General features: G+C 37.3%; 1 protein-coding gene across 2 annotated transcripts in view; it reads right to left on the bottom strand.

Moving 5' to 3' along the window:
- The window catches only part of SPG7 (SPG7 matrix AAA peptidase subunit, paraplegin), an 87,853-nt gene that overhangs the window by 25,626 nt on the left and 38,474 nt on the right, over positions 1–23,753 (bottom strand). For both annotated transcript variants that reach the window (XM_001377395.5, XM_007477323.2), the window contains exons 5-11: positions 19,148–19,287; positions 15,663–15,765; positions 14,472–14,597; positions 13,469–13,631; positions 12,831–13,004; positions 3,708–3,832; positions 2,277–2,379 (exon numbers count right to left, since the gene is read on the bottom strand). In XM_001377395.5, the coding sequence (XP_001377432.1) occupies positions 2,277–2,379; positions 3,708–3,832; positions 12,831–13,004; positions 13,469–13,631; positions 14,472–14,597; positions 15,663–15,765; positions 19,148–19,287 (934 nt within the window). The remainder of the gene's footprint in view (positions 1–2,276; positions 2,380–3,707; positions 3,833–12,830; positions 13,005–13,468; positions 13,632–14,471; positions 14,598–15,662; positions 15,766–19,147; positions 19,288–23,753) is intronic.

The following is a 23,753-nucleotide window of genomic DNA, read 5'->3' as shown; positions in this document are numbered from 1 at the left end:
CTCAAAACAGATACAGATAGTGTTGTATTTAGTTTGTGCATTGCTTGTAAAAAACATCATTTCATATTAAGTAGCCAGTAGCACAATGGTAGAACTCAAGGCTGGTGTTTGGAAAACCTGAGTTCAAATCCAACCTTCAGTTTACTTCTGGTAGTTTATTCATCCGTAAGATGGGCATAACAATAGTACTTACCTCCCAGGATTGTTGAAGGAAATATAAAATACTTTATAAATGCTAGCTATTACAGAAAAATCAGTGATTAAGAAATAAAAGGCATCTATGGACAAGAATATATTGAAGGTGGGGGCTCAGTGGATTAAAAGCCAGGCTTAGAGATGGGAGGTCCTAGGTTCAAATCTGGCCTCAGACACTTCCTAGCTGTGTGACCCTGGGCAAGTCACTTAAGCCCCATTGCCTAGCCCTTACCACTCTTCTGCCTTGGAACCAATACACAGTATTGACTCCAAGATGGAAGGTAAGGGTTAAAAAAAAAAAGAATATATTGAAGGTCATACAAAATAAGACTTCTTTCTCCTTTGAAACCGTAAAATTTGTATCTTCATTTGTGTCCCTTTCTGTCACTTAACAACAATTTATAGTTTTTATTTTGTCATTTATATTTTATATTTATTTTGCCATTTATATTGCCATTATTTATGTATCCATCTTAGCTTCCTCTATTATACTAAGTTCCTTTTAGGCAGGAATTATGTTATCCTTTTATAATATTTACTTTCTTTTTTTAAATCTATTAAAACATTGAACAAAGAACCAAAAAAGTAGAGCCTATATGTTGACAAAATATATGCCATGCATGAGACTGTTAATATTAACCTATAAAATCTAGAACCTTTAGATTTTCAGGAAATAAACCTCTGGCAATGTTTATTTCTGTTAAACTAAAACTAATACAGAAAGAAACTCTCATTGAAAACACAGGAATCAGATATAAAAGGAATGAATTGCTAGAAGATAAAATCTGATCTCAGAATGAAAAAGACTGAATGATCATTTCTGTGAGTGGCAGAATGTATCAGGATATACCTAGAATTACAAAACCAATCTTTCTCCACAGAACAATGTGAACATATGATCTAAATTTGTGGGTGAAATGGGATAAAATCCTGAAATAAATAGTAGAGCAAGTGCACCTTAAGCCCTGACAGAGCAAGAAACCAAGGAAGGAAATTCTAGTAGTCTTTTATGTGCAAACAGGTCCTGCAAAGCCCTGAAGAGAACATCACAGTGAAGCAGCTTTAGGATAGGAATACTGCTGCAGACACTAGGTTCCTTAATTAGAATTTGATCTACCAGAAGTGGGTGGTCCAAATATGTAGTGAAAAACTCTCTGTTCATTTTTCCCCTGGGTAGAAAAATGGCTGTTATTTATTTATAGCTTATTGACTTATCTTTCACCTGCCTTGCAATGCAAAATTTAATCTCAAGTCAAGGCTTCTCTGAACTGTTTCCTTCACAAGAGAGAAAGAAGAGCTGTGTGCAGAAACCCGCAAAGATTCACAGTTCCATACTTATTACAAAGCAGTAGATACCCACAAAGTTGAAAGAACCTCAAATAATCCTGACACCTGACCTGGGTAGAATTGAGCTGTCCATCTCCACTGGCATTAAAAAGATGACAAATAAATCCAATATAGACTTCAGGGGAATTCTTTGAGAAAAACCACTGAACTTCTTTCCTTTAACCTTGCTATTCTATTATGGGTATATGCCTAAAATGGGCCAATGATAACAAGTAAAGTCTTCTGTATAAGTGAAGATTCATAATGAATCTGGTAACAGAAAATCAGAAACTAAAGGAGCACTCATCTATTGTGGCATGATTGTACTAACTGTGATATAAGAATGTAAGGAAATATTACTCTGCTGTAAGAAAAGAATATAAATAATATAGAGAAATGTGGGAAGACTTATATTAAGTGATACAGAGTAATAGAAGCAGAACCAAAACAGAACCATGATTATAATGACATAAACGATAACACAATATAAGTAGTCAGATTCTAATGAATTACAGTAAACAATCAATCACACAGAGAGATGAGGACTTTAGATGTGGAACAGGCTGATTGCAATGCTGGTTGATTTTGGTAAATGCAAAGGGAAGAGGAGGGGTAAAAAGGCAACAATAATACAAAGGGGGAAAGGGGAAGGTCAAAAGACACAAACTCTAGGGACATATAAAGCAATATCAAAAGATATCCATGTACAGTACTCAATACACAAAACATTCCAAAGGAGAAATTAATTCTCATACCGCTAAACCCAGGCGTGAGCTCTGCTAGGCGTTGGGAATAAAAACTACTAGTCTGGGACAGCTTCAGACTCTTCAGATGCTGTTCAAATATTTCCCTTCTTTCCTGTCATAACACAAAAGGACAGACAAATATTTGCGGGGGGCACAAATAGACCAGTGAGTTGGTCAGAAGTGGGGTGCCTATAGGATACATGCACAGCAGCCAACGTCTCTGTAGAACAATGGTGGCTCTGGCTGTCCCAGTAAGGGCCACGAGAGGGAAACATGTCTCTACTCTATGGAGATTAACCCATCTTCCCCACCAAGCAGAGGTTGGTCACAGCTCAGTTTCCAAATGTAGCCTAAACGTGTGGGGGTTTACCATGAATCACTAGCCTGCTTTCCGAAGCTTCTCTCTAAGGGTGATATTACCCAGCCTTGACTTTGCTTCTGCTCAATGAGCCTTTCCTCTGTCCCCACCACCTCTCACACCCTTCCTTTTGCTCCCACAGGGCCAAAGCACCACACCAGGCTCAAGTTCCTGTTCCTGGAGATACTGCTACAAAGACCCTCTTCTACCAGCGGAGACTGTGTCCAACCTTAAGCTGGGAGGTGGAGGAGGGGTGGCAGGCAGCCAAGGAGCGAATGACTCAGCTGGTCCAGGAGGTCCTGATTAAAACACTCAGAGCTCAGTTGCCAAAGCTCTTTCCCCTTCCTCCTTCAGGGGCAGCTGCACAGTTCAGGCTTTCAGTGCCAGATAGTATCAGGCATTTAAGGTATTTAAAATGAAAACTCTGAGGATGTCTACAAAGCTGCAGATGGAAGGAAGAGATGCCATGCAAGAAGAATGGGATTCTTTTACTTTTCCTCTCTGGATTTGGTTTCAGAGACTTTGCTATAAAATTCAATCCAGGCAAGCAAATTCAACCCCAGATGCTCAGGGAGAAAGAGGAAAAACAACAGTGGACGAACAAAAACAAGTTGCAAAACCAAAGAGAAAGCAGTGAGCCAAATAAAGCCTGGACAGATAAGAGGCAAGGAAATTCACTCACTCCATCTGCACTGAAGGAATGCTACAAACAAGAGCCATCCCTGTGGGGGCAGTGCTCACTGCAGGGCAAGTTTAGGCAGCTCTTCAGTTCATGGGAATGGATGCCAAAAAGCTTCACTCACTGACTATTTTCATGATAAAAGGCTAACCTGACACCCTCAGCCTGGGAACCTGTAAGCAAAATGTAAGGAACTGGTCTAGGGATCTTCTCAGAGGGTTAGTTACTAGCTCTGATCACTCCTTTCCATTAATTGATGAGAGCTTATAGCCTATAGCATACAAGAGAGCTTTCATTTTTCACAACTACCAAATTCAGAGCCTAAGAACGGAGCTATTTACTGGGAAGTAATTCAAAAAGCCTTGCAGATCAGCCAAGTGAAAGTTAAATTCGTGTTTCTTACCTGAAGTGTAGGAAGATCAATAAAAATATGTCGGTCCAGTCTCCCTGGTCTCATCAACGCATTATCCAAAATATCAGCTCGATTGGTAGAAGCCAAAACTATGACATGATCTGTGGTTCCCATTCCTAAAGAAAAATAAGAGATGTTTTTTTTCCCCAAAATCATTAGTACCTTTTGTTTCTCTCATCTTTATTTACAAATAGAAACTTCACCTATCTAGAAAGCCATTCCTTGTAATAAAAAAATAAAAAAAAAGAGCTGTAGTTTCTCAAAAATCATGTTTTTAAAGCAGTGTATAAGATTTGGGCTTTTTTTTTTTTTTGCTGAAGTTCCAGGCTGTAGAACTAGGCAGGAATTATCTATAGATTTGTACTGTAGAGAGAATGAGTACACTGAACTAGTTTCCTAAAAAGAGCTCCATAAACACTGCTAGTATACGATCCTTAATACCCTTCATCCAAAAGAATTTTGACCAACAAGTGTTCACCTATTTTATCCACAGAAAGCGGGGGAGAACCACCTAAGGCAATGCTGTGTCAGAGGCATACCACAAATCTAAGCCAGGAGTCTGCTTCACATATCCTTCTTTAAGTTCAAGACAGTACTCCTTGGAGGGATTGAGGTTGCCTGTAAATGCTTAACAAGAGAAAGACAGTTTTACTGCACTGTTGAACCTAAGGATCTACAACATATTTTCCTCTATCCTCATTCCATGGTTTTCCGTTGCCTAAAGTGACTTTTTATTTGCAACATCTGCAGCATTTTATTACATTTGGTCTGATAGCAATGGTTTTTCAGGCACAGTTTCTTAGAAAAGAACTGTAAAAGAGTTCATGGAAAAATCACTAATGAATACTATTAAAATGCAGTGACCCCAGCTCAGCTGATACTTTTTTTAAATCAACCTTTAAAATTATCTACCATGCCATTTCACCAGAGAGAAGCTCATATTACAGAGATAATTAAACAAACAAACCCTGCTATCTTCAAGCATACTTCTGCCTCTCAACAGATGGATGTCAACAAAACTCAGTTCTGCTTTCTCACTCACAGCCAAATTGGAAGCTCCAAGGTCTGCAGCAGCCTTCCAAGCCGAGAGCTCTATCTGGTCCACATGTTCATGTCTGATGACTCACAGGCCTGCAGAGCCCAAGCACTGTTATTACAGAAAGAAGAGCTTCTCACCAAGACAAGCTGAAAGTACTTTGAAAGAGGTTTTGCCTCTATATGAGCAATAGGATAGGGTGGCTTATTCCCAAACGTGCTTCTGTCTTGAAGCACAATCCCTCCAGAATTCTAAATTACTTCTAAAAGATGAAGCTTCAATATTGGTTGCTCTGGCACCACATAGGAAAAACTAAAAGGTGTCAGTCACATGAGACTAACTTAAGTTCTATTCATACTACAAGGTTATAAAGTGAAGGGTATCATCATAAAGATGCAAAAATAAATGCTTGAAGTTCAGATCTTTTAAAAATTTCAATTAAAATAAGTATGACTTAAATGAATAAAAACAGAAGCCACAAAGTACACATTTCTTTAGCTATTCTCTTCCATTTCTAGGACAGAATATCAATTTAAGTGAAACGTCAATCCAGGAAATCAAAGGATAACAGAGATGAGAGAACCCCTGAGAGACAATCAGCTCATTTCCCTGCCCTCTAGATGGGACCTATAACTATCCCACAGATAGGAATCTAGTCAACTTTAACATACCTTTGGGAATGAAGATTCTATCATTTTCCCTCAGGAATCTAGGCCAATATTTATCTTAGGTTCCAGAAATGCTTCTCCTCTAAAGCGGTCAAGCCAGTGAACACAAAATTTTGAAAATATATCATTTCAACAAGTAACCAAAACTTTGGGGGGCAAAAGGCACAGTTGGTACAAAAGAAAACATGGTCACAAAAAAAAAGAATACTGACCTCACTTTTGGAAGACCTCAATTACAGATCTGTCTCCTCTAATTACTAGTTGTATGACTCTTAGGCAAGTCATATAACCTCAATGAACCTCAGTTTTATTATCTGTAATATGGGAATAATGATACATGTTCTGCATGTCTCACTGGAAAATTATGATGATCAAATGAGAATGTAGGTGAAGGTGCTTTGGAAACAACAAAGCCATGCAATTATATGATATTAATGATTAAGGCAGAACAGTAAGAACAAACACAAAATTTCAAATTATATGGAGAATGAGGAATAAATATCAATTTCAAAAAAGATGAATAAAATCTCTAAAACTTGTCCCCACAACTGCAGGTATAGCTCCTTTCTCCCCCTGGTGAGTTTTTCTGGGAAAAGCCCAGACCAGTCATACCTCATTCTTAGGATTCTGCTACCATTTTGTCCTGATCTAAGCATTAGGATTCAAGCTGGAAAGGGACTGCTGAGTTATCCCTGGGCTTTATGTCAGTCAGATAGTACTAACATCTGCTACAGAGGTATCGCCAGAGAGCAAACAGAAGCAGGTTTTTCCTCATCCAACTCAGTCCCTAGAATTCTGCACACTTGCAGAGGGGAGACAAAAAAGTTTGGAGTAACCCTCATAACGTGAAGTCATTTTGATACACTCATTTTAGTACTCACCAATCTATCACTTTGAAGGAATAGGGAATAACACCTGAGACTATGTTTCAAACACCTGCAGTAAAACTATAAATCTTCAGAAAAAAAGTACAAATGACAGAATGAAGACGTCTCTATATTACTGTAGTATAAAAAAGCAAACAATTATGGTAGTGGCTATGGAAATACCCACAGGGAAGGTATAAGCAAATAGTGACTAATTTAGAAATCCCTGATAAGAGCCAGGTATATGTAAACAAGCACCAGAACAAAGTTAAAAAAAAACGACAAAACAAAACTACAATTGTATGGCTAAGAAAGGGATTTTTTTAATGTAAGAAAATGCTTAGTTGAACAACAAAGATGAGACAGTTTTTCCTTTCAAACAACTGTAATATAAAAGGCAAACAAAAGCAAGCCTTATTTTTACACAGAAGGATTTTCTCATTCTGACCTGGAATGCTATTTAAGTTTCCAAACAGACCAAGGTCAGCAGGTACAACTAACTATTCTTACAATTCCATGTCAAAGCTGGCAAATCTCAAATCTGCAGACATTCATCCCTGTATATGTCCAAATCCAGCAGATCTAACCATGGAGGAAACCAACTTGCTGACAGCTTTAAAAACAGCCAAACTGCTTCCAAATATTTAATAGTATTTCCACCAGTTCTATCAAGATCCCCTGAATCAAAGACAAGATGAATTTGATAAGAACTTCGCAAAACATAGTACCATCATAACATTGCATTAGATCACATTTTCAATTTGTATTCATTTTTACTCACTCCTACAACATAAATGATGCCTTTCAGACACGCAGGCTGGAGAACTAATGCTAATTTGTAAGGTTGCCTTCATTACTCTGGGAAAGATTTTTATAGTAAAATCTCACACCAGCCCTTCTAAGAATTTCCCCTAAGTGAATTTCAAGGCCACATCTATTCCATTATTTTTTCCCTATATCATAGGAGCAGTATCTTTGTGTCTTCATTGAAACCAAAAGATTAAAATGTAAAAAGAACTTTAGAGATCTAATAAGATCCTCTCATTTTATAGAACATTTACAGTACTAGGAAGACTAAAAAAAGGGGATGACTAGCCCACATTCATACATGTTGGGGTCATGAAAGAACCAGATTTTCTATCCCAAGTAACAAAGCAATGCTCCTTCTCTTTCCTAGAGAGCTTCCCCTCCTTATGCACATGTCCAAAACTGTATTCACCATCACTCTCCAAAAAACCCACTCTTGTTTAAAAATTCTCTATTTTTGTCAAGGGCACTACCATTCTTTCAGGTACTCAGCTCTCTTACCTTGGGTATCATCCTGACTGCTCACTCTCTCTTATTCTCTCTGTCCAGTGGAATGCCAACCATATGTAATTTTATATATTGTTATTTTCAGTAAATTTCTTCTCAGAAAAAAAAAGAAAACTCCTTTGAGGGCAGGAGTTGTTTCATTTTTGTCCTCCCCTTCCCCCCCCCTCCAAAAAAAAGAGATACAAGGTGATAACAACAAGATGAACATTTTCTGTTGGGATAAATTCATCCCCAAAGGGAATATGTCTTCCAAAGCACTGAGTGGAGAGAGGTATACTACTACCTAACCTTAGAGGTGGCAGGTAAAAACAAACAAAAAGGCCAAATGAATGATTTCCTTGATGTTTTCAGGGGCTATGTTTGAAGTAAACTAGAACAGATAAGACGTAAGAGGTCCACAGCTGACAATGACACCAGAGAAACAGCTAAAAGCTAGCTTTTGTTGGCTGAGGCTGTCAACAGAAGGATAAGTCAAAGAAAGTAAAGGCAAATGAATAAAATGAGTACTCTGTTCAGGTAGTTCCATATTAAAAGGCAAAAGGTTTCTAAGTGGCCAGTCGGGCCTGAGAATACATCACATAATGCCAGCTTCTCAGAGATCCATAAGGACCTCAGAGAGCCAGTTGAATCTCTGACTAGCTAGGTAAATTATGCTCCTGGTGCCAAATTTGTTTCAATACAACTCCTAGGTTTGACATATTTACTCTTTTAGGTAGATAACAGGAAGATATAGCTAAGAAAGGAAAATTTCCTGAATGCATAGATGAATTCACTGCTCCAACTTGCTTATTAACATCTAATTTTTCTTTATCAGTAAGAATCTAGTCAAGTTTGCTATTAGGAGTTGTTTACATTCAGGTTTACTTTGAGGTTTATCATAACTTGATCATTCCATGATTACTTTAGCATCTTCACTGAGCTCTTATTGGGAGCTTAACAAGTGACTTCCTTGATCGCTTTCCTCTTGCCCACTCTGTCCCACCCCCAAATAAGTAAGTCTTTTATGTAAGCACTGTATACAAGACAGAGCACAGGATTCTAAGTCACAAGATTTGTGTTCAAATCATGAAAGTGCAATTTACTTGTTAAATCACTTAGTCATACTGAACCTAAATGTCTATCTATAAAATGAGGATAACAGTATCTGCCCTGCTACATCAAAGGATTACTGTGAGGTTCAAAGAAATGTAGATAAGACATTTTGAAAACCTTGAAGCATTTTATAAATGAAGTCAAATTAGGACAGTCTAGAAAGTAAAACTAACATTGGTAAATATTCATAATTATATTGAAATTTAATAAAGAGAGGAAAAAGAAAACAATAAAGGGAATCCAAGAGGATGGGCAGTGGAAATTCTAAGATTGCTGTGGTGTAGGTAATGTGTGGATTTCCTAATACCAAGAAAACAAGGAGAAATAGTTTATGTTCGTGTGGTACTTCTGCATGAAGACCTATGTGAGGAGCTGGCTCTCAGTTAGGACACTTCTTAGTTCTTTAGAAACATTTACTAGAAACTTTTCTATTTGTCGCTTTCTTTTTATTATCCCAAAAAGCAAGATCCTGGCTTCTTATATAACAGAACTTGATTATTAAACTAGTGATCATCCAAGACATAAACAGAAGATCCTCAATAAATATTTATGGATTAAATGGTAGACCAAAGTAATGAGAGATGAATGAAAAAGATGATCTTCAGGAGAAAAAGCAGAAATTATCATGCTAATATGTAATGATATTTTTTTAAACCCCTACCTTCCGTCTTGGAATCAATACTGTGTATTAGGTTCCAAGGCAGAAGAAGGTAAGGGCTAGGCAAAAGTGACTTGCCCAGGGTCACACAACTGGGAAGTGTCTGAAGTCACATTTGAACCCAGGACCTTCCATCTTTAGCCCTAGCTCTCAATCCACTGAGCAACCCAGCTGCCTCCTGAAATAATATTAACAACTGGTTTAATTCATGAGATACATCTTTCCAAAGAGATTGAGAGCAGTGTATGGACTATGCAATGCATATTTTCAAATACTCACAGTATACTTTACTCCATAAGCCGTGAATTACTTTTAAGAATAACTATATGTGGAAGATAACAACAAAAATATTTGGGGGGAAAAATCAGAGGATCATAGGATTTAGAGCTAAAAGAAACACAGGAAAATAACTAGTCCAACCATCTCATTTTTATTAAGCAAGAAAATGATGCTCAGAAAGGGGAAAGAGTTGCCCAAAATGAGGCAAAAAGACAAAACAAATAAATCTCAGCTATGTGCCTCTCAGAGCAGTTCAAAGGAATAAAAAATAAAAGAAGACATTGCCTGTCCATTTGCTACCACAGGTATGAGAGTACACCTGCTAAAGGAAAAAAGTTAAGGATAAAAATGGATGTAGGGGGCAGCTGGGTAGTTCAGTGAATTGAGAGCCAGGTCTAGTGTCAGGAGGACTTGGATTCAAGTTTGGCCTCAACTACTTCCTAACTGTGATCCTAGGCAAATCATTTAACCCCATATTGCAAGCCTTTACTCCTCTAAAAGTTGTTGTTACTAGGATAAAAAGTAATGGTTGGGGTTTTTTTATGGATATGACAAAATGGAAAAACAGCAACTCAATAAGCAACACTTGACAGGAACAAAATCAAAGAGCTAGAAGGCCATAGGCCAGGGATGGTGAACCTATGATATAGGTGCCAAAGATGGTGTACAATCACCTTCTCTACCCCAAGTTTGTTACTAAAAAGGCAGAGGGACTCAGGTAGAGCTACTTCCCTTCTCCTCTCCACTGTGGTGGATAACATTTTTTTACATCCCCGCCCCTCTACCCAGTTGCCCAACAGGAGTGCACAGAGGGTAAGGTGGGCAGCTCACAGGCGGCAGAGCTGGAGGGGAACAGGGAGCAGAGCACTCTGGCCCTCTACACTCGCTGAGGACATTCCTCACTTCACCTACCCCTCTGTCCAAAAGCCCAATCGGAGCACTTTCTCCCTCCCCTATGCCATAGGTTCACCATCACTGGCCTATGGCCTTCTAGCTCGTTGATTTTGTTCATGTCAAGTGAACTTGTTAGGCTTTATCTACAGGATTTTGTTCTGTTTTGGGCACTGCAGTTTGGGAAGAATTTTGATAATTACATTGGAGATCCCCTGGAGGAAGTCAGCATGAATAGGGAAGGGTTGGTATAGGCTGGACGAAGAATCAGCACTGTTTAGCTCATAGAAGAAAAGAATAAGTGGGGAGAGCGGTAGCTTTCATTTAGTGTTTTAAAGGCTCTCCTGCAGAAGAGGAATTTTATTTCTTCCGTTTGACCCCAGAATGGGTAGAAGTTGGAATGAGAGAGATTGAGATCTCCTATTGCAAAACTTACTAGTTATGCCAGAAATGAAATGGACTGCCTTTGCAGGAGGTAGATTATACCTGGTACCTGTTGGATTGAATGACTTGTGGCGAACCTTTCAGAGATGGAGTGCAGTCCTCCCCCTCGCCCAAGTGTTGGGTTCACCCTGCCCACTCCCTTACCCCAACAAACTAGCTTTTGTAAGCTAAATACTCATTCTGAGAATAGCACACTCAATTCTGTCTCACACAATATAAATACAGAGAACAGAGTATCATGTTTAGACTCAGAAAGACTTGGGTTCAAATCCTAGCTCTGATAGTTCCCCTCTAAGCCAAAAATAGATTATGATCTCTATCATACAGAAAGGTCCCAAATGGGGATCAATGAAATCACAAATCTTTCTGAAGATCAAACCCATCATCCTAGCCTTTCTAAATGTCTTTTAATTCTAATTCTGTCACCCAATATGTTAGCTATTTCTCCTGGCTTTATGTCACCTGAAAATGTAACTAAACCTAAACCTACCATCTAAAACTTTTTCATGTTCACTGATGAGAAAATTCAGAATGGAAGCAATCATAGATTTTCTGGGTACTCCATAAAAAAAATTTCCGCCAAACTGAGATTAACCAACCCACTAATGACTATTGGGTTGAGCTGTGCATCCAGTTAACTGTACTACCATCAAGTCCATGTCTTTTTCTTGTTCACAAGGAGAACATGAGAGTTTGTCCAACAATGGTAAACTAACTATAGAGACATTTCAATTAACAAGAAAAAAGCACTAATTCTACAGTCACTTCAGAAATCCTTCTCAGCTTTTAAATACATAACACCTATAAAAAAGAAGACAATCTTGATGTCCTATACTAAATTCCATATGAATTATACAGCAAAAAACTTCTACTTACTATATAATCATCTACTTTGTATTATACATATTGTATTGTACATGTAAACACATGTCTAGAATTCATATGAATGAATTTGGAGATGATATTTGTACCAACGTTTTGTTCATAACTGGTTTATTTAACTAATGGTTGTGGTCAGCAAATCAAAAAAGATATTTGTGGAGTCTGCCAAAGTGATAGATAATGCTAATGTTTTTAGTTATAAAAGCTGTATCCTCTTCTGATGGGCTGAGTCTCAAAGGAAGACAAAACCACTGAATTAAAAAACAAAGAGTTATTAAAATCTACTCATTTGCTCACCCTATAAGCCAAGAAATGTCTTGGTTTATACATATAAATACAACATTCTCTCTATTATATCTATAAGAAAGGAGTAACCTAGTGGTTGTGGGAGACTGTAATTCCATTTACCTAATCTCAATTGAAATCTAGAGAGATTTAAATTATATCAATACCCATTTTTATTACTATATGCCAATGAATAACAAGGGAATTATTTGGAGGTTTAGTTCGTTATTCAACTATATTTAAAACCTAATCAACTATACTTTTAGATGTTATATATAGATAACAGCAACAAAGAAATACCCTGCCTCATATACTACTGCTGAAGTTGAGGTAAGAGAAAGATCAGACAGAAAATGACCACCTAGCTTCATTCACTGACACTGGATATTGGGGGAGAATGATGTCTAATCAGCTGCCTAAGAAGGATCATTTTAAATGTGGCAGGTAGTGGCTGCCACATGGAATACAACTGAGTAAAGGGCAATCAAAAAAGGATGCTATAGTGGAATCGAGAATGGTAAGCATCCGGGCTGCTCCCCAATTCTGGTGTTTTCTTCCCCTAGCCCAATGCGACATCACCCTTGAGGAGGGTGGTAGCAGACACTGTTGGATTCAACACTAAAGAACTTTATCTATACAGAGAACTATTTTCTATCAGACAAACTAGAAGGCTGGACACAGGGTTCACAGACTACTAACCATCCATTTCCACCAGAAGCTGGTTTAAAGTCTGTTCTTCCTCAGTATTAGAAAAGCCAGACATGCTAGTGGATCGTTTCTTCCCCACAGCATCAATTTCATCAATATACACAATACATGGGGCCCGGTTCTGGGCTTCTCGGAACAGACTTCGGACTCGAGCAGCTCCAAGACCTGAGAAAAACACAAGGAAAAATAGGAAACTGGAAAATATTGGGAAACAATACCAACTAGTTGATAAAGTAATCATATTCTCCTACTGGAGAGTAGGCATATTTATAATAATAATGTTCAAACCCTTACAAGATGCCATGTGTGGGTATGCATGTGCAAGTGTGTTTGTTTTCATATTCATTATGATAACTACTCCAAACCAAACTAAAAAGCTCATACCTGTTGATCTCTTAGCTTTCAGGGAAAATTCTTCATTTTAATGGCATAATTATTTAAATTATTAATAAATTTAAAGTTATGGCATCTCAATTTTCTTTATCTTTTCCCCAACTCTATTAAAGGAAGTAAGAAGCACAATGCAGAAGGAATTCAGAAACAGGTTCAATTTTTCATTCAACATACTGGGGTACTCAAAAGCTATTCCACTTTCTTCCCATTTTATGGATACATTGCCGATGACTCACCTCCTATCACTTCCACAAACTCTGAGCCAGCCATCGCCAAGAAGGGCACTTGGGCTTCTGTAGCTACTGCCTTTGCCAACAAAGTTTTTCCACAACCTGGAGGTCCAAGTAACAAAGCACCCTTTGGGACTTTGGCACCCAGCTGAAGGAAGCGCTCTGGACTCTAGAGGTAGAGGGAATATGTTACATTTAGGATTTCAAATCGTTTTTAAGAGGAAATAAATGTAAGTGGTTCAATTAACTTATTTTCTTTTTCTTCTTTCTTACTAACCCCTTTGTAAATACATCCCTTTCATTTTCAAATATATCCCTTCTCTTTACTCTATCCAACAAGTCATCCCTCAAAGTTCAGGAAAACAGCAACACATGGACCAGGCCTAATGGTATATGCAATATTTCAATACCACAATCCCCCATCTCTACAATGGAGGAAGAGAGGAATATTATCTTATTATTCTTCAGGGAAAACCTTGATCGTATTTTCTCACATATGACCTGATAGCTATAAATTCAAGCTAGGAAAAATGTTCCAGTTTCAAGAATTCACCTTCTCAGTTAAGGTAACTGTCAGTACAATCATTAATCCGAGCAACCTAAAATGTTTCAGGCATATTTTGCTTTTCTAGCTGGTTAGATGTATCTGGCCCTCAGTGTGTCTCAATAAAAGAAGAAAGAGACAGGATATCAGATTAACTGAAGGCTATGTAGGAAGTTATCCAGTAATAAGCAATATGGGTGGGGTTTTTTGTTTTGTTTTGTTTTTTAATTTTTTTGGTGTTTTTTTTAAATAGAATTCCGGGTCTGAAAATGATGTCTATTCTCCAAAAAAACAACTCTGGCATCAAGTTTTCTTCTAGGAAAGCTAAAACATCATTTCTTCTTGCTTATTTAGAATATAAAAACCTGAGAGGTGATTGAAATGATTCCACAGTTACTCAAGTGAGTCACCAGGCTTCCTCTACACTTTCAGCTATCTTTCTGCCCCACAATTTTTTACTTTCACCTTTAGATAATCCACAAACTCCTTGACTTCTAATTTGGCTTCATGCATTCCTGCTACATCTTTGAAGCTGATCCCTTTCCCAAGCTTTCCATCGACAATGGTAAAGCGAGCCATTTTCAGTTGATTCTGTGTTAGAAAATATGTAAAACAAGCAATTATGAAAGAGTAAGTGTTGTAGGGAAGAGAAAAAAATAAGTACATCAGCACTGGTCCTTTGGCTCAGTCAACAATCTGTTTGCTTCTTACATACACATACATATTTCTTTATTACATCAATATTGGTTTTGTCCATAGTCTATAACAAGAGCAGGGTTCATTAAGGGAAAAGGCATCAGGAAAAGAAGGTAATTTTCCTTCAGTGATGCATGGAAAGCATCAATGTTGAATAAAATTGGCTATTAAGAAATGTGACTGGCTGGTAGCATTTAACAGCAATTTTTAGGCTCTTCCTATATGCTTTGAGTTGTTACTTATGACTGCCAGTGTGAATAAATGACTTGTGAATTATCTCACATGCTTAGCTTACAGGCTTCCTCCCACCCTTACTCCCAAAGCAAACTATACTTCAATCTATATGGATGCATTTAAAATAATCATTTAATGAAGACTTAGATTCTGTTCATACAGTATCAATCCAATCCAAAAGCCCTATTTAGCTTGTCCACAAGAAAACTATGGAATCTTGACAGTTTTAAGTTTCATCAGTAATATTAAAAATACAGAAACTGAGAAAGGAGACTGCAAGAGTTGTCAGAAGATGGATTATTATAATCAAGACTAGCAGAGTAAGAGGTATTCTAAAATCTATAGAAGCTGCTTTTAAACAATAGACATTTGTGGCAAATACTTCTCAGTTCTTTAATTCACAGAAGAAACAAATAAATATGTCATGCACAATTGCTACTGATTAATAAGTTTTGAAAATAGCAAAATATGCTATTATTGTGAATTTACGCAGCTTAATCATTCCAAAGGAAAAAACAAGGGTCTCAGTTAAAACTAATTATTATTTAGCTTTCAGTCACCTGATCAGGATTAGAAATCAATCAAGGTATAATGAAACCTGGCCTTTGCTAACAATATGTTTTCATTTTTTATTCATATTGTCTGAAAAAGAAAAAACAGAGCCAGAAGAAAAAGCACCAAACTCTAAGATTGCAAGTACAATTAAATATGATTTATGCAACTTACAAAAGCACTGAATCCTCCTTCCCTTCCTGTCATCCCAGCAAGACGGAAAATGCACCATAATATGGCCACACCCACAGCTGTCATTCCTATGGCATAAAGTGCACTAGAAAGAACAAAAAAGGCAAGTCACAGTCTTTAAACCATTACTAATGAAACAAAATACTAAAACTATAAAAAATGAACAGCTCTTTGACACGCTCAGAGGTGAGAAAATCATCTGAGGCTTAATAGGAAAAAAAGGCCATCAATATATATAGTCTTTCTTATCCATTCCATACTGATTGTCTCTTACATAAGTTTTTTTTTACTCATGCTTTCATTTATAAGCAAAATTTTAAAATTCATCATACAAGGTTTCAACTTAGTGAATACATCTTCTAAAGCACCATGTGCTACAAACTGAATTATTAACATTCCATAAAATCAATAAATCATTTAGACTCAATAAATATATAAGGTATCTCAGACATGTTGCAAAAATAACCCAAGAACCCAGATCAAGTGTTCGCATAGAAAAGGATAATGAGCTTAACAGGAATCTCATCTATCTTTCTCACACTTGTCATAGAGCCAGAAATTCCCTAAGCTTCTTAAAAAAGGAAATTCATGATCTACATGATGTCCCACAAGGGGCGAGAAGATTTTGAATAAGATAACCAAATAATGCAGGGAATCTCAACATTAGGCAAATTCCCACTCTTTCATATCAGGGGAGGCCAAGTAATTTCTGTGCCACTAAGGAAGGAAAAAAAAATCAGAGACTGATTAGGATACCAGGGGGGCTAAGTTTGGCCACAGAGAGTCCTCACGTGAAGAACCACTACTAAACACCTATAGTATTTTGAAATTGTAGGTGACATAACTTCTTCCTAAGTGGTATGCTATTTTGTTTTGTTTTTCCCATGGTTCAGGGCATCCTGCCATAGTATTACTCAATAAAAAGCATTTTTGCTAGTCTGATTCAGAAAGGTTTAGCATAGTTTTTTTAGTTGTTTTTTCTTTTTAAACCCTTAATTTCTGTCTTAGATGTGATATGGTTCCAAGGCAGAAGAGTGGTAAAGGCTAGGCAATAGGGGTTAAGTGACTTGCCCAGGATCACACAGCTGGGAAGTGTCTGAGGCCAGGTTTAAACCCAGGACCTCCTATCTCTAGGCCTGGTTCTCAATCCACTGAGCCACCTACCTGCTCCAGGTTTGGTATATTTCTTTCCTTCTTTTTTTTTTTAAACCCTTACCTTCCATCTTGGAATCAATACTGTGTATTGGTTCCAAGGCAGAAGAGTGGTAAGGACAAGGCAATGAGGGTTAAGTGACTTGCCTAGGGTCACACAGCTGGGAAGTGTCTGAGGCCAGGTTTAAACCCAGGACCTCCTATCTCTAGGCCTGGCTCTCAATCTACTAGCCACCCAGCTGCCCCCCAGGTTTGGTATATTTCTAATGAGACAATTCCATTTTTGTTTCTTCTAATCAAGCAATGAAGGGAATAATCTTACACTGTAGAAATTTCTACTTTTACTTTGGAAAAAAAGGCTGTCCATTTAAAAAGAAATGTTTCTAAAACATTGTAGCAAAAAAACTACACCAAAATGCCTGGGATACTGAGATGGTGAGGAGGGGAAGGATCTTACTAAGGTCTTTTGTATGCTGCTGAACTAACAAGGGAAGTTCTTTATCCTCTAACAGTCCCAGTTCAGGGGGTTAGACACAGATACCCTCAGGATCTCCCTTTCCCAAAAGTAAACTCAAAGGACCCTTCAGCCTTGCAACTGGTTCTGCTGCTGTACCCTAAGAACCACCAGACCTCTCCATCTGCCCCATAGCTGAACTATCTTATATATGTTGTCTCTATTCATTTCATCTCCTTCTTGGCCCTGTTCCTAACTTTCTGGACCACAAAATTAATGACTATTGGCTAATGCTAGAACTTCTCTCAGCATGTGGGGCCTCCTCAGCTGAAACATCCTACCACCCTGGGGCTTTCTCACCATGGAATATCCCTCCACAACACCCACCTCCCTTCTCCCAATTGGGAGTTCCTCTAGAAGCCTGTACTTTGTGGAGGGACCCAAGTTCAGTCTACCTTCCTTCTCCTCTTGACCCTTTTCTGACCTTCAAACCATGATTCCCATAGCCCCTCCCTTTTCAACTACTTTTTATGTTTTCTTCTCCCATTAGAAAGTACCTTCTTTGAGGGCAAAAACTCTTTTTGCTTGTATTTGTAGCACTATGGCAAGAAACTAATAAATGCTTGTTTCCTTCCTTCTTTCAGGCTTTTTGAGAAAGGCCTCTTTTACTTTTCTACGTGTTTTCCTAGTGCATAACACATAATAAGCACTGAATAAACACCTAGCTATTGCATAGCTTAACAAGTTCATTTTCTCCTTGTTCTCTTTTTTCTACTTTTTAACATAGGAATACTCCTATGTTAAAACTAAAATTTTCATCTCCAAAGTATTTTGTATGAAATAAAGTTCTACTGGCTTTCAAGTTAGCAATTACATAAATGTGACAAGAATACCTGATTCCCCAGACATTGCATCCTATCATTAAAATGACTGCACAGGGAAACAAGCAGCTAGATGGCTCAGTGAACAGAAAGCCAGGCCTGGAGGTGGGAGGACCTGAGTTCAAATTTGGCTTGACACTTCCTAGCTGTATGACCCTGGGAAAGTCATTTAATCTCCTTTGCCTAGCTCTTACCCTTCTGTCTTAAAGAGTTGTTACTAATACAGAAAGGATTTAAAAAATTAACAAACAAAAACAAACAAAAAAAACCCTCAAAGGGTTCTAAATCAACATCAAATCTACTCTATACCTGAACTTCAAGATAGGAAACCCAAGTTCAAATCTTGGATCCATTATTCAATACCTGTTGGATGCTGAGTAAGTCTCTTATCTCTCTGAGTCTCAGTTTCCTCATCTGTACAAGAAAGGAATTGGATCATATATTCCTTCCAGCTCTAAATCTATGATTCTAAAACCCTATGACTGTCTTGAGCAAAGTCCAAATTGATTCAACTGCCTGCTTCCTCTAATTCCAAATACTGAATTTGGATTGATGACTGAATTGAATTGATGACTGAAACCATCAGATTGGCAAGTCTGATTACCAATACCACCCTGCCACTATCTATTGCTTTTTGCTGATAGCACAATGAAAGTTTTCATTTGACCCTCATTTCCATATCTTCCATTCACTTCTTTGAGGAAAACTGGCAACTTCATAAATTTAATGAATAAAGTCATAAAAACTGGGAAATAGTAAAACTATTGCTTTCTTTCAAAATTTTAAGTATTTCTTGAGCACATTTAATTACTGTTCCCACAAGGAACTACACTGTTAAATACATGCTCTTGAGATCACCACTTCCAATAAGTTTCAAAGCACTTTGGGGGTTTCCTGCTCCCTGGAGTTAACATGACTTAGTAGAAATGAACCTGACCTACTTAAAATAGTCATGAGAAACCCTGAGGCCACAATCATACTTTCCAAAGAAGCCTGTTCGTTTGTAGGACACTGGAATCCTGTCTTTGACTTCAATGTTCAGTTCATCTTCAGCCGCTCGCAGCTTTTCTTCAAACTTGTCAATATTTGCAACCTGCATTCGGTACATCAAGGTAAAACGCTGGGGACATAAAGCAGAGGAAGCCAGTGATGAAAGGGAGCCCCAAATCCAACAGACTTGACAATGAAGCAGCAGACTGTCAGAATCATATAAACCTGCTGGCACCATTTATCCCTTCACATATATAATCAAGGAACAATTTTTCAATACCATTAAGCTTATCTGAATATAGCAGAATTTTTTATTATTTCAGTCTGAAAAGATACTTCCTTGAATCAACTCTGGCAAAAATCCAAATGACCCAAATGCTCTATTCTATAGCTATAGATACCCTCCTTCCCTCTAACCCAACAGATTTTTCCTATGTCAGAAAAAGGCAAATTCCAGGAAAACCAACTGATAATTTTGAAAACTCCTATCCTGAGCTTCAGCCATTAAAGCCTAATTTTTTGTATCATCCACAACATTACAGAGCAAAATGAGGTCTCAAATTTGAATAAAACCATTATGTTCCACAAGCTCTAATTATTGAGATATTTAGAGAATAAACGAAGACATTTCAGAAAAATCTGCAACAAGAAAGATAATTTGGCAAAGCAGAATGAGTACTAGACTTTGTGTCAGACTTAAGTTTCCCATACTGGTCCTGTCTTTTGCTACTTTTGTGACTTTGGGTAACTTCCTGAACTCCTGTTTCCTTATCTTCTAAAATGAAAAGGTTTCAAGGTTCCTTCCCAATCTATCCACCTATGACTATAAAAAAAAGAATTTATGCTTATCCTTCAAAACGTGATTACTCAAAATATTCCTCTTTACCTAGGGATTCCATTCAATGGAGGTTCTGTTGTGCTGTTCCCATTATTCTAAATTCTATTTTTTATATTCTTCATAAAATTTTTTCCCTTTTAGTAGGCTGTTACTAGCAAGACTAACTAGGATATTTGGTATTTCCTTTACCCATATCATGTCTAATCTTCATTCAGTCACTGAAAAAGCATTTATTAAATGCTTACTATGGGAACAGCTATGTGGCTCAGTAAATAAAGAGCCAGGCCTGAAGACAGGAGGTCTTGGATTCAAATCTGTCCCTAAACACTTCCTAACTATGAGACCCTGGGCAAGTCACATAACCCCACTTGCCTAGTCCTTACTGCTCTTCTGCCTGGGAACCAATACTTAGTACTGATTCTTAGATAGAAAATAAGGTTTCCTCTTCTTTTTTTTTAAGTGCTTGAGGAGAGTAATTAATGAAAGGGAACAGTAACCAATTTGGAAAGGACAGCTGAGTCCAGATTATGAATGGCTTTAAATATCAGGGAATTTTTTTTTTTAAGTTACAAGAGAGAGTCATTGGAGTTCTCTGAGCACCTACCTAAGTGACATGATCATATCTGTGCATAGTACAGCAGTGTGAAAGGTGGACTGAAGAAGAGAAAGATTAGAGGTAGAGAGAACATTCAAGTTACTCCAGTAATCTGAGTGATGATGAAGACTCAAAATGAAAATCAATTAAGGAAATTTTTAATACTTGCCACATATCCCCTAAATGTGGATATACATACATATATATATATATGTATATAAATCATATATACATATATATCTATGCATGTATATCCACATATGCATTTAGAGGATATATGAATGTCAAATTGTACTTTATAGTATGTCAAAATGAGCTACCATATCTCAAAGTGTCTCAAAGCCACCCCCCCCCCACAATAATTTCTTGCCATAAGGGAGGCTAAAACTGGCAGGCCTCTGGTTCATGAGTTTCAAGCTACATTTCAGATAAGGCCTTCAGCTATGCACACGAAGTCCAGCACAAATGTAATTCTGGGAGAAGGGGGAAACCAGACTAGGCAAATGAGAGGTCCCTGTAATTGCAGCCTAAGAGTCCTAGACTTCAAAAAAAGAAAAAGAAAAGGCAACCACCCTCCTAGGGAGTGAGTTGTTACCATAATGTCTTTGGTAATAACATGCTAGCCAATCAATGTCTACCAGTCATTGAGAAGGGGGAAAAAGCCAGTGAAAAAGACATTTAAGATTAAAAATTGCTTTATTTAAATATCAAAACATAAACACAAAAATTACTTTCTTGTTACAGTTCAGGGATGTATGAAAAGACCAACAGATAGATAATAAAGGCCCACAAAACCTGGGAACTGCATGACAAAGTCTGGCTAGACTTCTACAGAATGTTATTAATAACTCTATAAGGAAATAGCATTCTAGAATTTTTCCACCCAAAGGTCATTTAAAGTTGATGCTTGGGGCAGCTGGGTAGCACAGTGGATTGAGAGTCAGACCTAGAGACGGGAGGTCCTAGGTTCAAATCTGGCCTCAGACACTTCCCAGCTGTGTGACCCTGGGCAAGTCACTTGACCCCCATTGCCTAGCCCTTACCACTCTTCTGCCTTAGAGCCAATACACAGTATTGACTCCAAGACGGAAGGTAAGGGTTTAAAAAAAAGAAAAAAGTTGATGCTTTCAGTGTGTATTCGTTATCCAGATTCATAATACAACCTAATTTTCGTGAAAATCTAGTAAACTTTGCTGAGAGAAGAGAAAAGGGAAGATTTCCTGTTGCAAAATTATTATTTTGGTCAATCAGAGGCTTCCCAAAAGCATCAAACAATGATTAATTCTCCATCACCACCCCTTGCTCAGTCAGTGGATGCCTTAATTAATATGTAATTTGAAATGGATAAGTTGTTTGAGTGGGTCAATACCAGGCCAAGAATTCCCAGATAAGTCCACAAAGTCAATTATTTGATCAAAATCAGTCATTCATTTGCATGCATAAGAATGCCAGTGAGACTAAGATACAAACAATTATTCATACCAAGAAAAATAAAACATTTAACAGCCCAAGGTAAGTGAAAGTTTTAAGAGGGTTGCATAAATCATTTCTAAGATACCTTAATAGATACCAGTAAAAGTACTCTAATAGACCATGTACTTTTCTGGATCAAATAAATTATCTGCTTACAATGTCATGACTCTCCACATACATTAAGAATATCTATCTTCACTGTGCAATGAGATTCCTTTTTTTCTTTCAGTGAAGTGACTGGAAAATATCATAGCCAAGAGCTGTCATCCTAGTAATAATGACTATTCATTTACTTGTAATCCAGTAGGGATAGATCAATATTTAGAGCGATGGATGGACAGACAGGCAGACAGACAGTTGCAACCAGACAAATGAATAAATCATTACATATTTAATGACACACATGAATAGTACTGTGCTAAGTGCTGTACCCAATGAATACTACTGCTCTATAACTTTATTGAGACTCCCAAAAATGATCTAAGACACTGAGATAAACATTCCCTCCATTATGGCCATATTTTAACTTCTTGGTATAAAATAGGTTGTCACTGATTTATTCAGAAATGCTTCCCGTGTTGAAAATTTTCTTAGCCAAGGACTCAAAGTAAAGATTGATGCTCAAACAATCCCATTAAAATCTTATCACCTTCCCAGGGCAGGTTTTTCTGAAGCACATCAGAATGAAGGGATCTATCCTTCCTCTAAATTCCTATAGCATTCATCATTGGCTTAATTCTTATAGACAGAAAGCTCAATGAAAATCAAGAGATGTGTTACTAACAACATGGCAATGGGTTCAAGTCAAGAACACATATGATACCAGTGGAATCACACGTCGGCCACGGGGGGTGGGAGGGAGGAAAAGAAAATGATCTTTGTCTTTAATGAAAAATGCATGGAAATGATCAAATAAAATACTATAAAATTAAAAAAAAAATAAAATAAAGCATTATATAAATTAAAAAAAATCGAGAGGCCAAAAAAAAAAAGAAAATCAAGAGATGTGGCAGCCAAAAAGCAAATGGCATCCTTGGTGATATCATGAGAGGCAAAAATTCTAGAACCAGGGAGGGTAGTGTGAGTCCTTTTGTACATTGTCCTAATCAGACTACATCTGCTTTCCTTTGTGTTCAGTTCTGAGAGTCTCATTTTAGGAAGACCAATGACAAACTATAGATTAACTAGAGTAAGGCAACTGGGGTGGTGAAGATTCAAGTTCAGCTGAAGGAATTTAGGATGAGAAGATGTAGAAAGACATGACATCCATCTTCCAATATTTGGAAATGAATTAAGACTTTTTTATCTCCAACAGGAAGAACAAGAATAAAAAGTGGAAGTTGCAAGGGCTTGATATCAAGAAAAATTTCTAACAATTAAAGTCCAAAAACCCAATGGACTTCCTTGAGAACTCTAAAATTCTACAATCCTATGATATGTACAATCTTGTAAATGGTTATTTAAGTATCTTATTGTTATTTATTTCATAGTTCACTTTGTTTAATTTTATATGTGTTTATATAATTTCCCTACCCAAACTGTAAGGTCCTCAAAGAAAGAGACTATATATTTTAGTTTTTTGTATTCTTCCACAACTTTTAGCATAATATCATATATACCCCTGATATATAATATCAGTTTTTATGGAAGAAAAATCTTAAAAGTATCAAACATCCACTGCCAAAAATGT

This window comes from Monodelphis domestica, chromosome 1 (genome assembly GCF_027887165.1).
Source record: "Monodelphis domestica isolate mMonDom1 chromosome 1, mMonDom1.pri, whole genome shotgun sequence".
Lineage (NCBI taxonomy): Eukaryota > Metazoa > Chordata > Mammalia > Didelphimorphia > Didelphidae > Monodelphis > Monodelphis domestica.
This window is presented reverse-complemented; position numbering and strand designations above follow the sequence as displayed.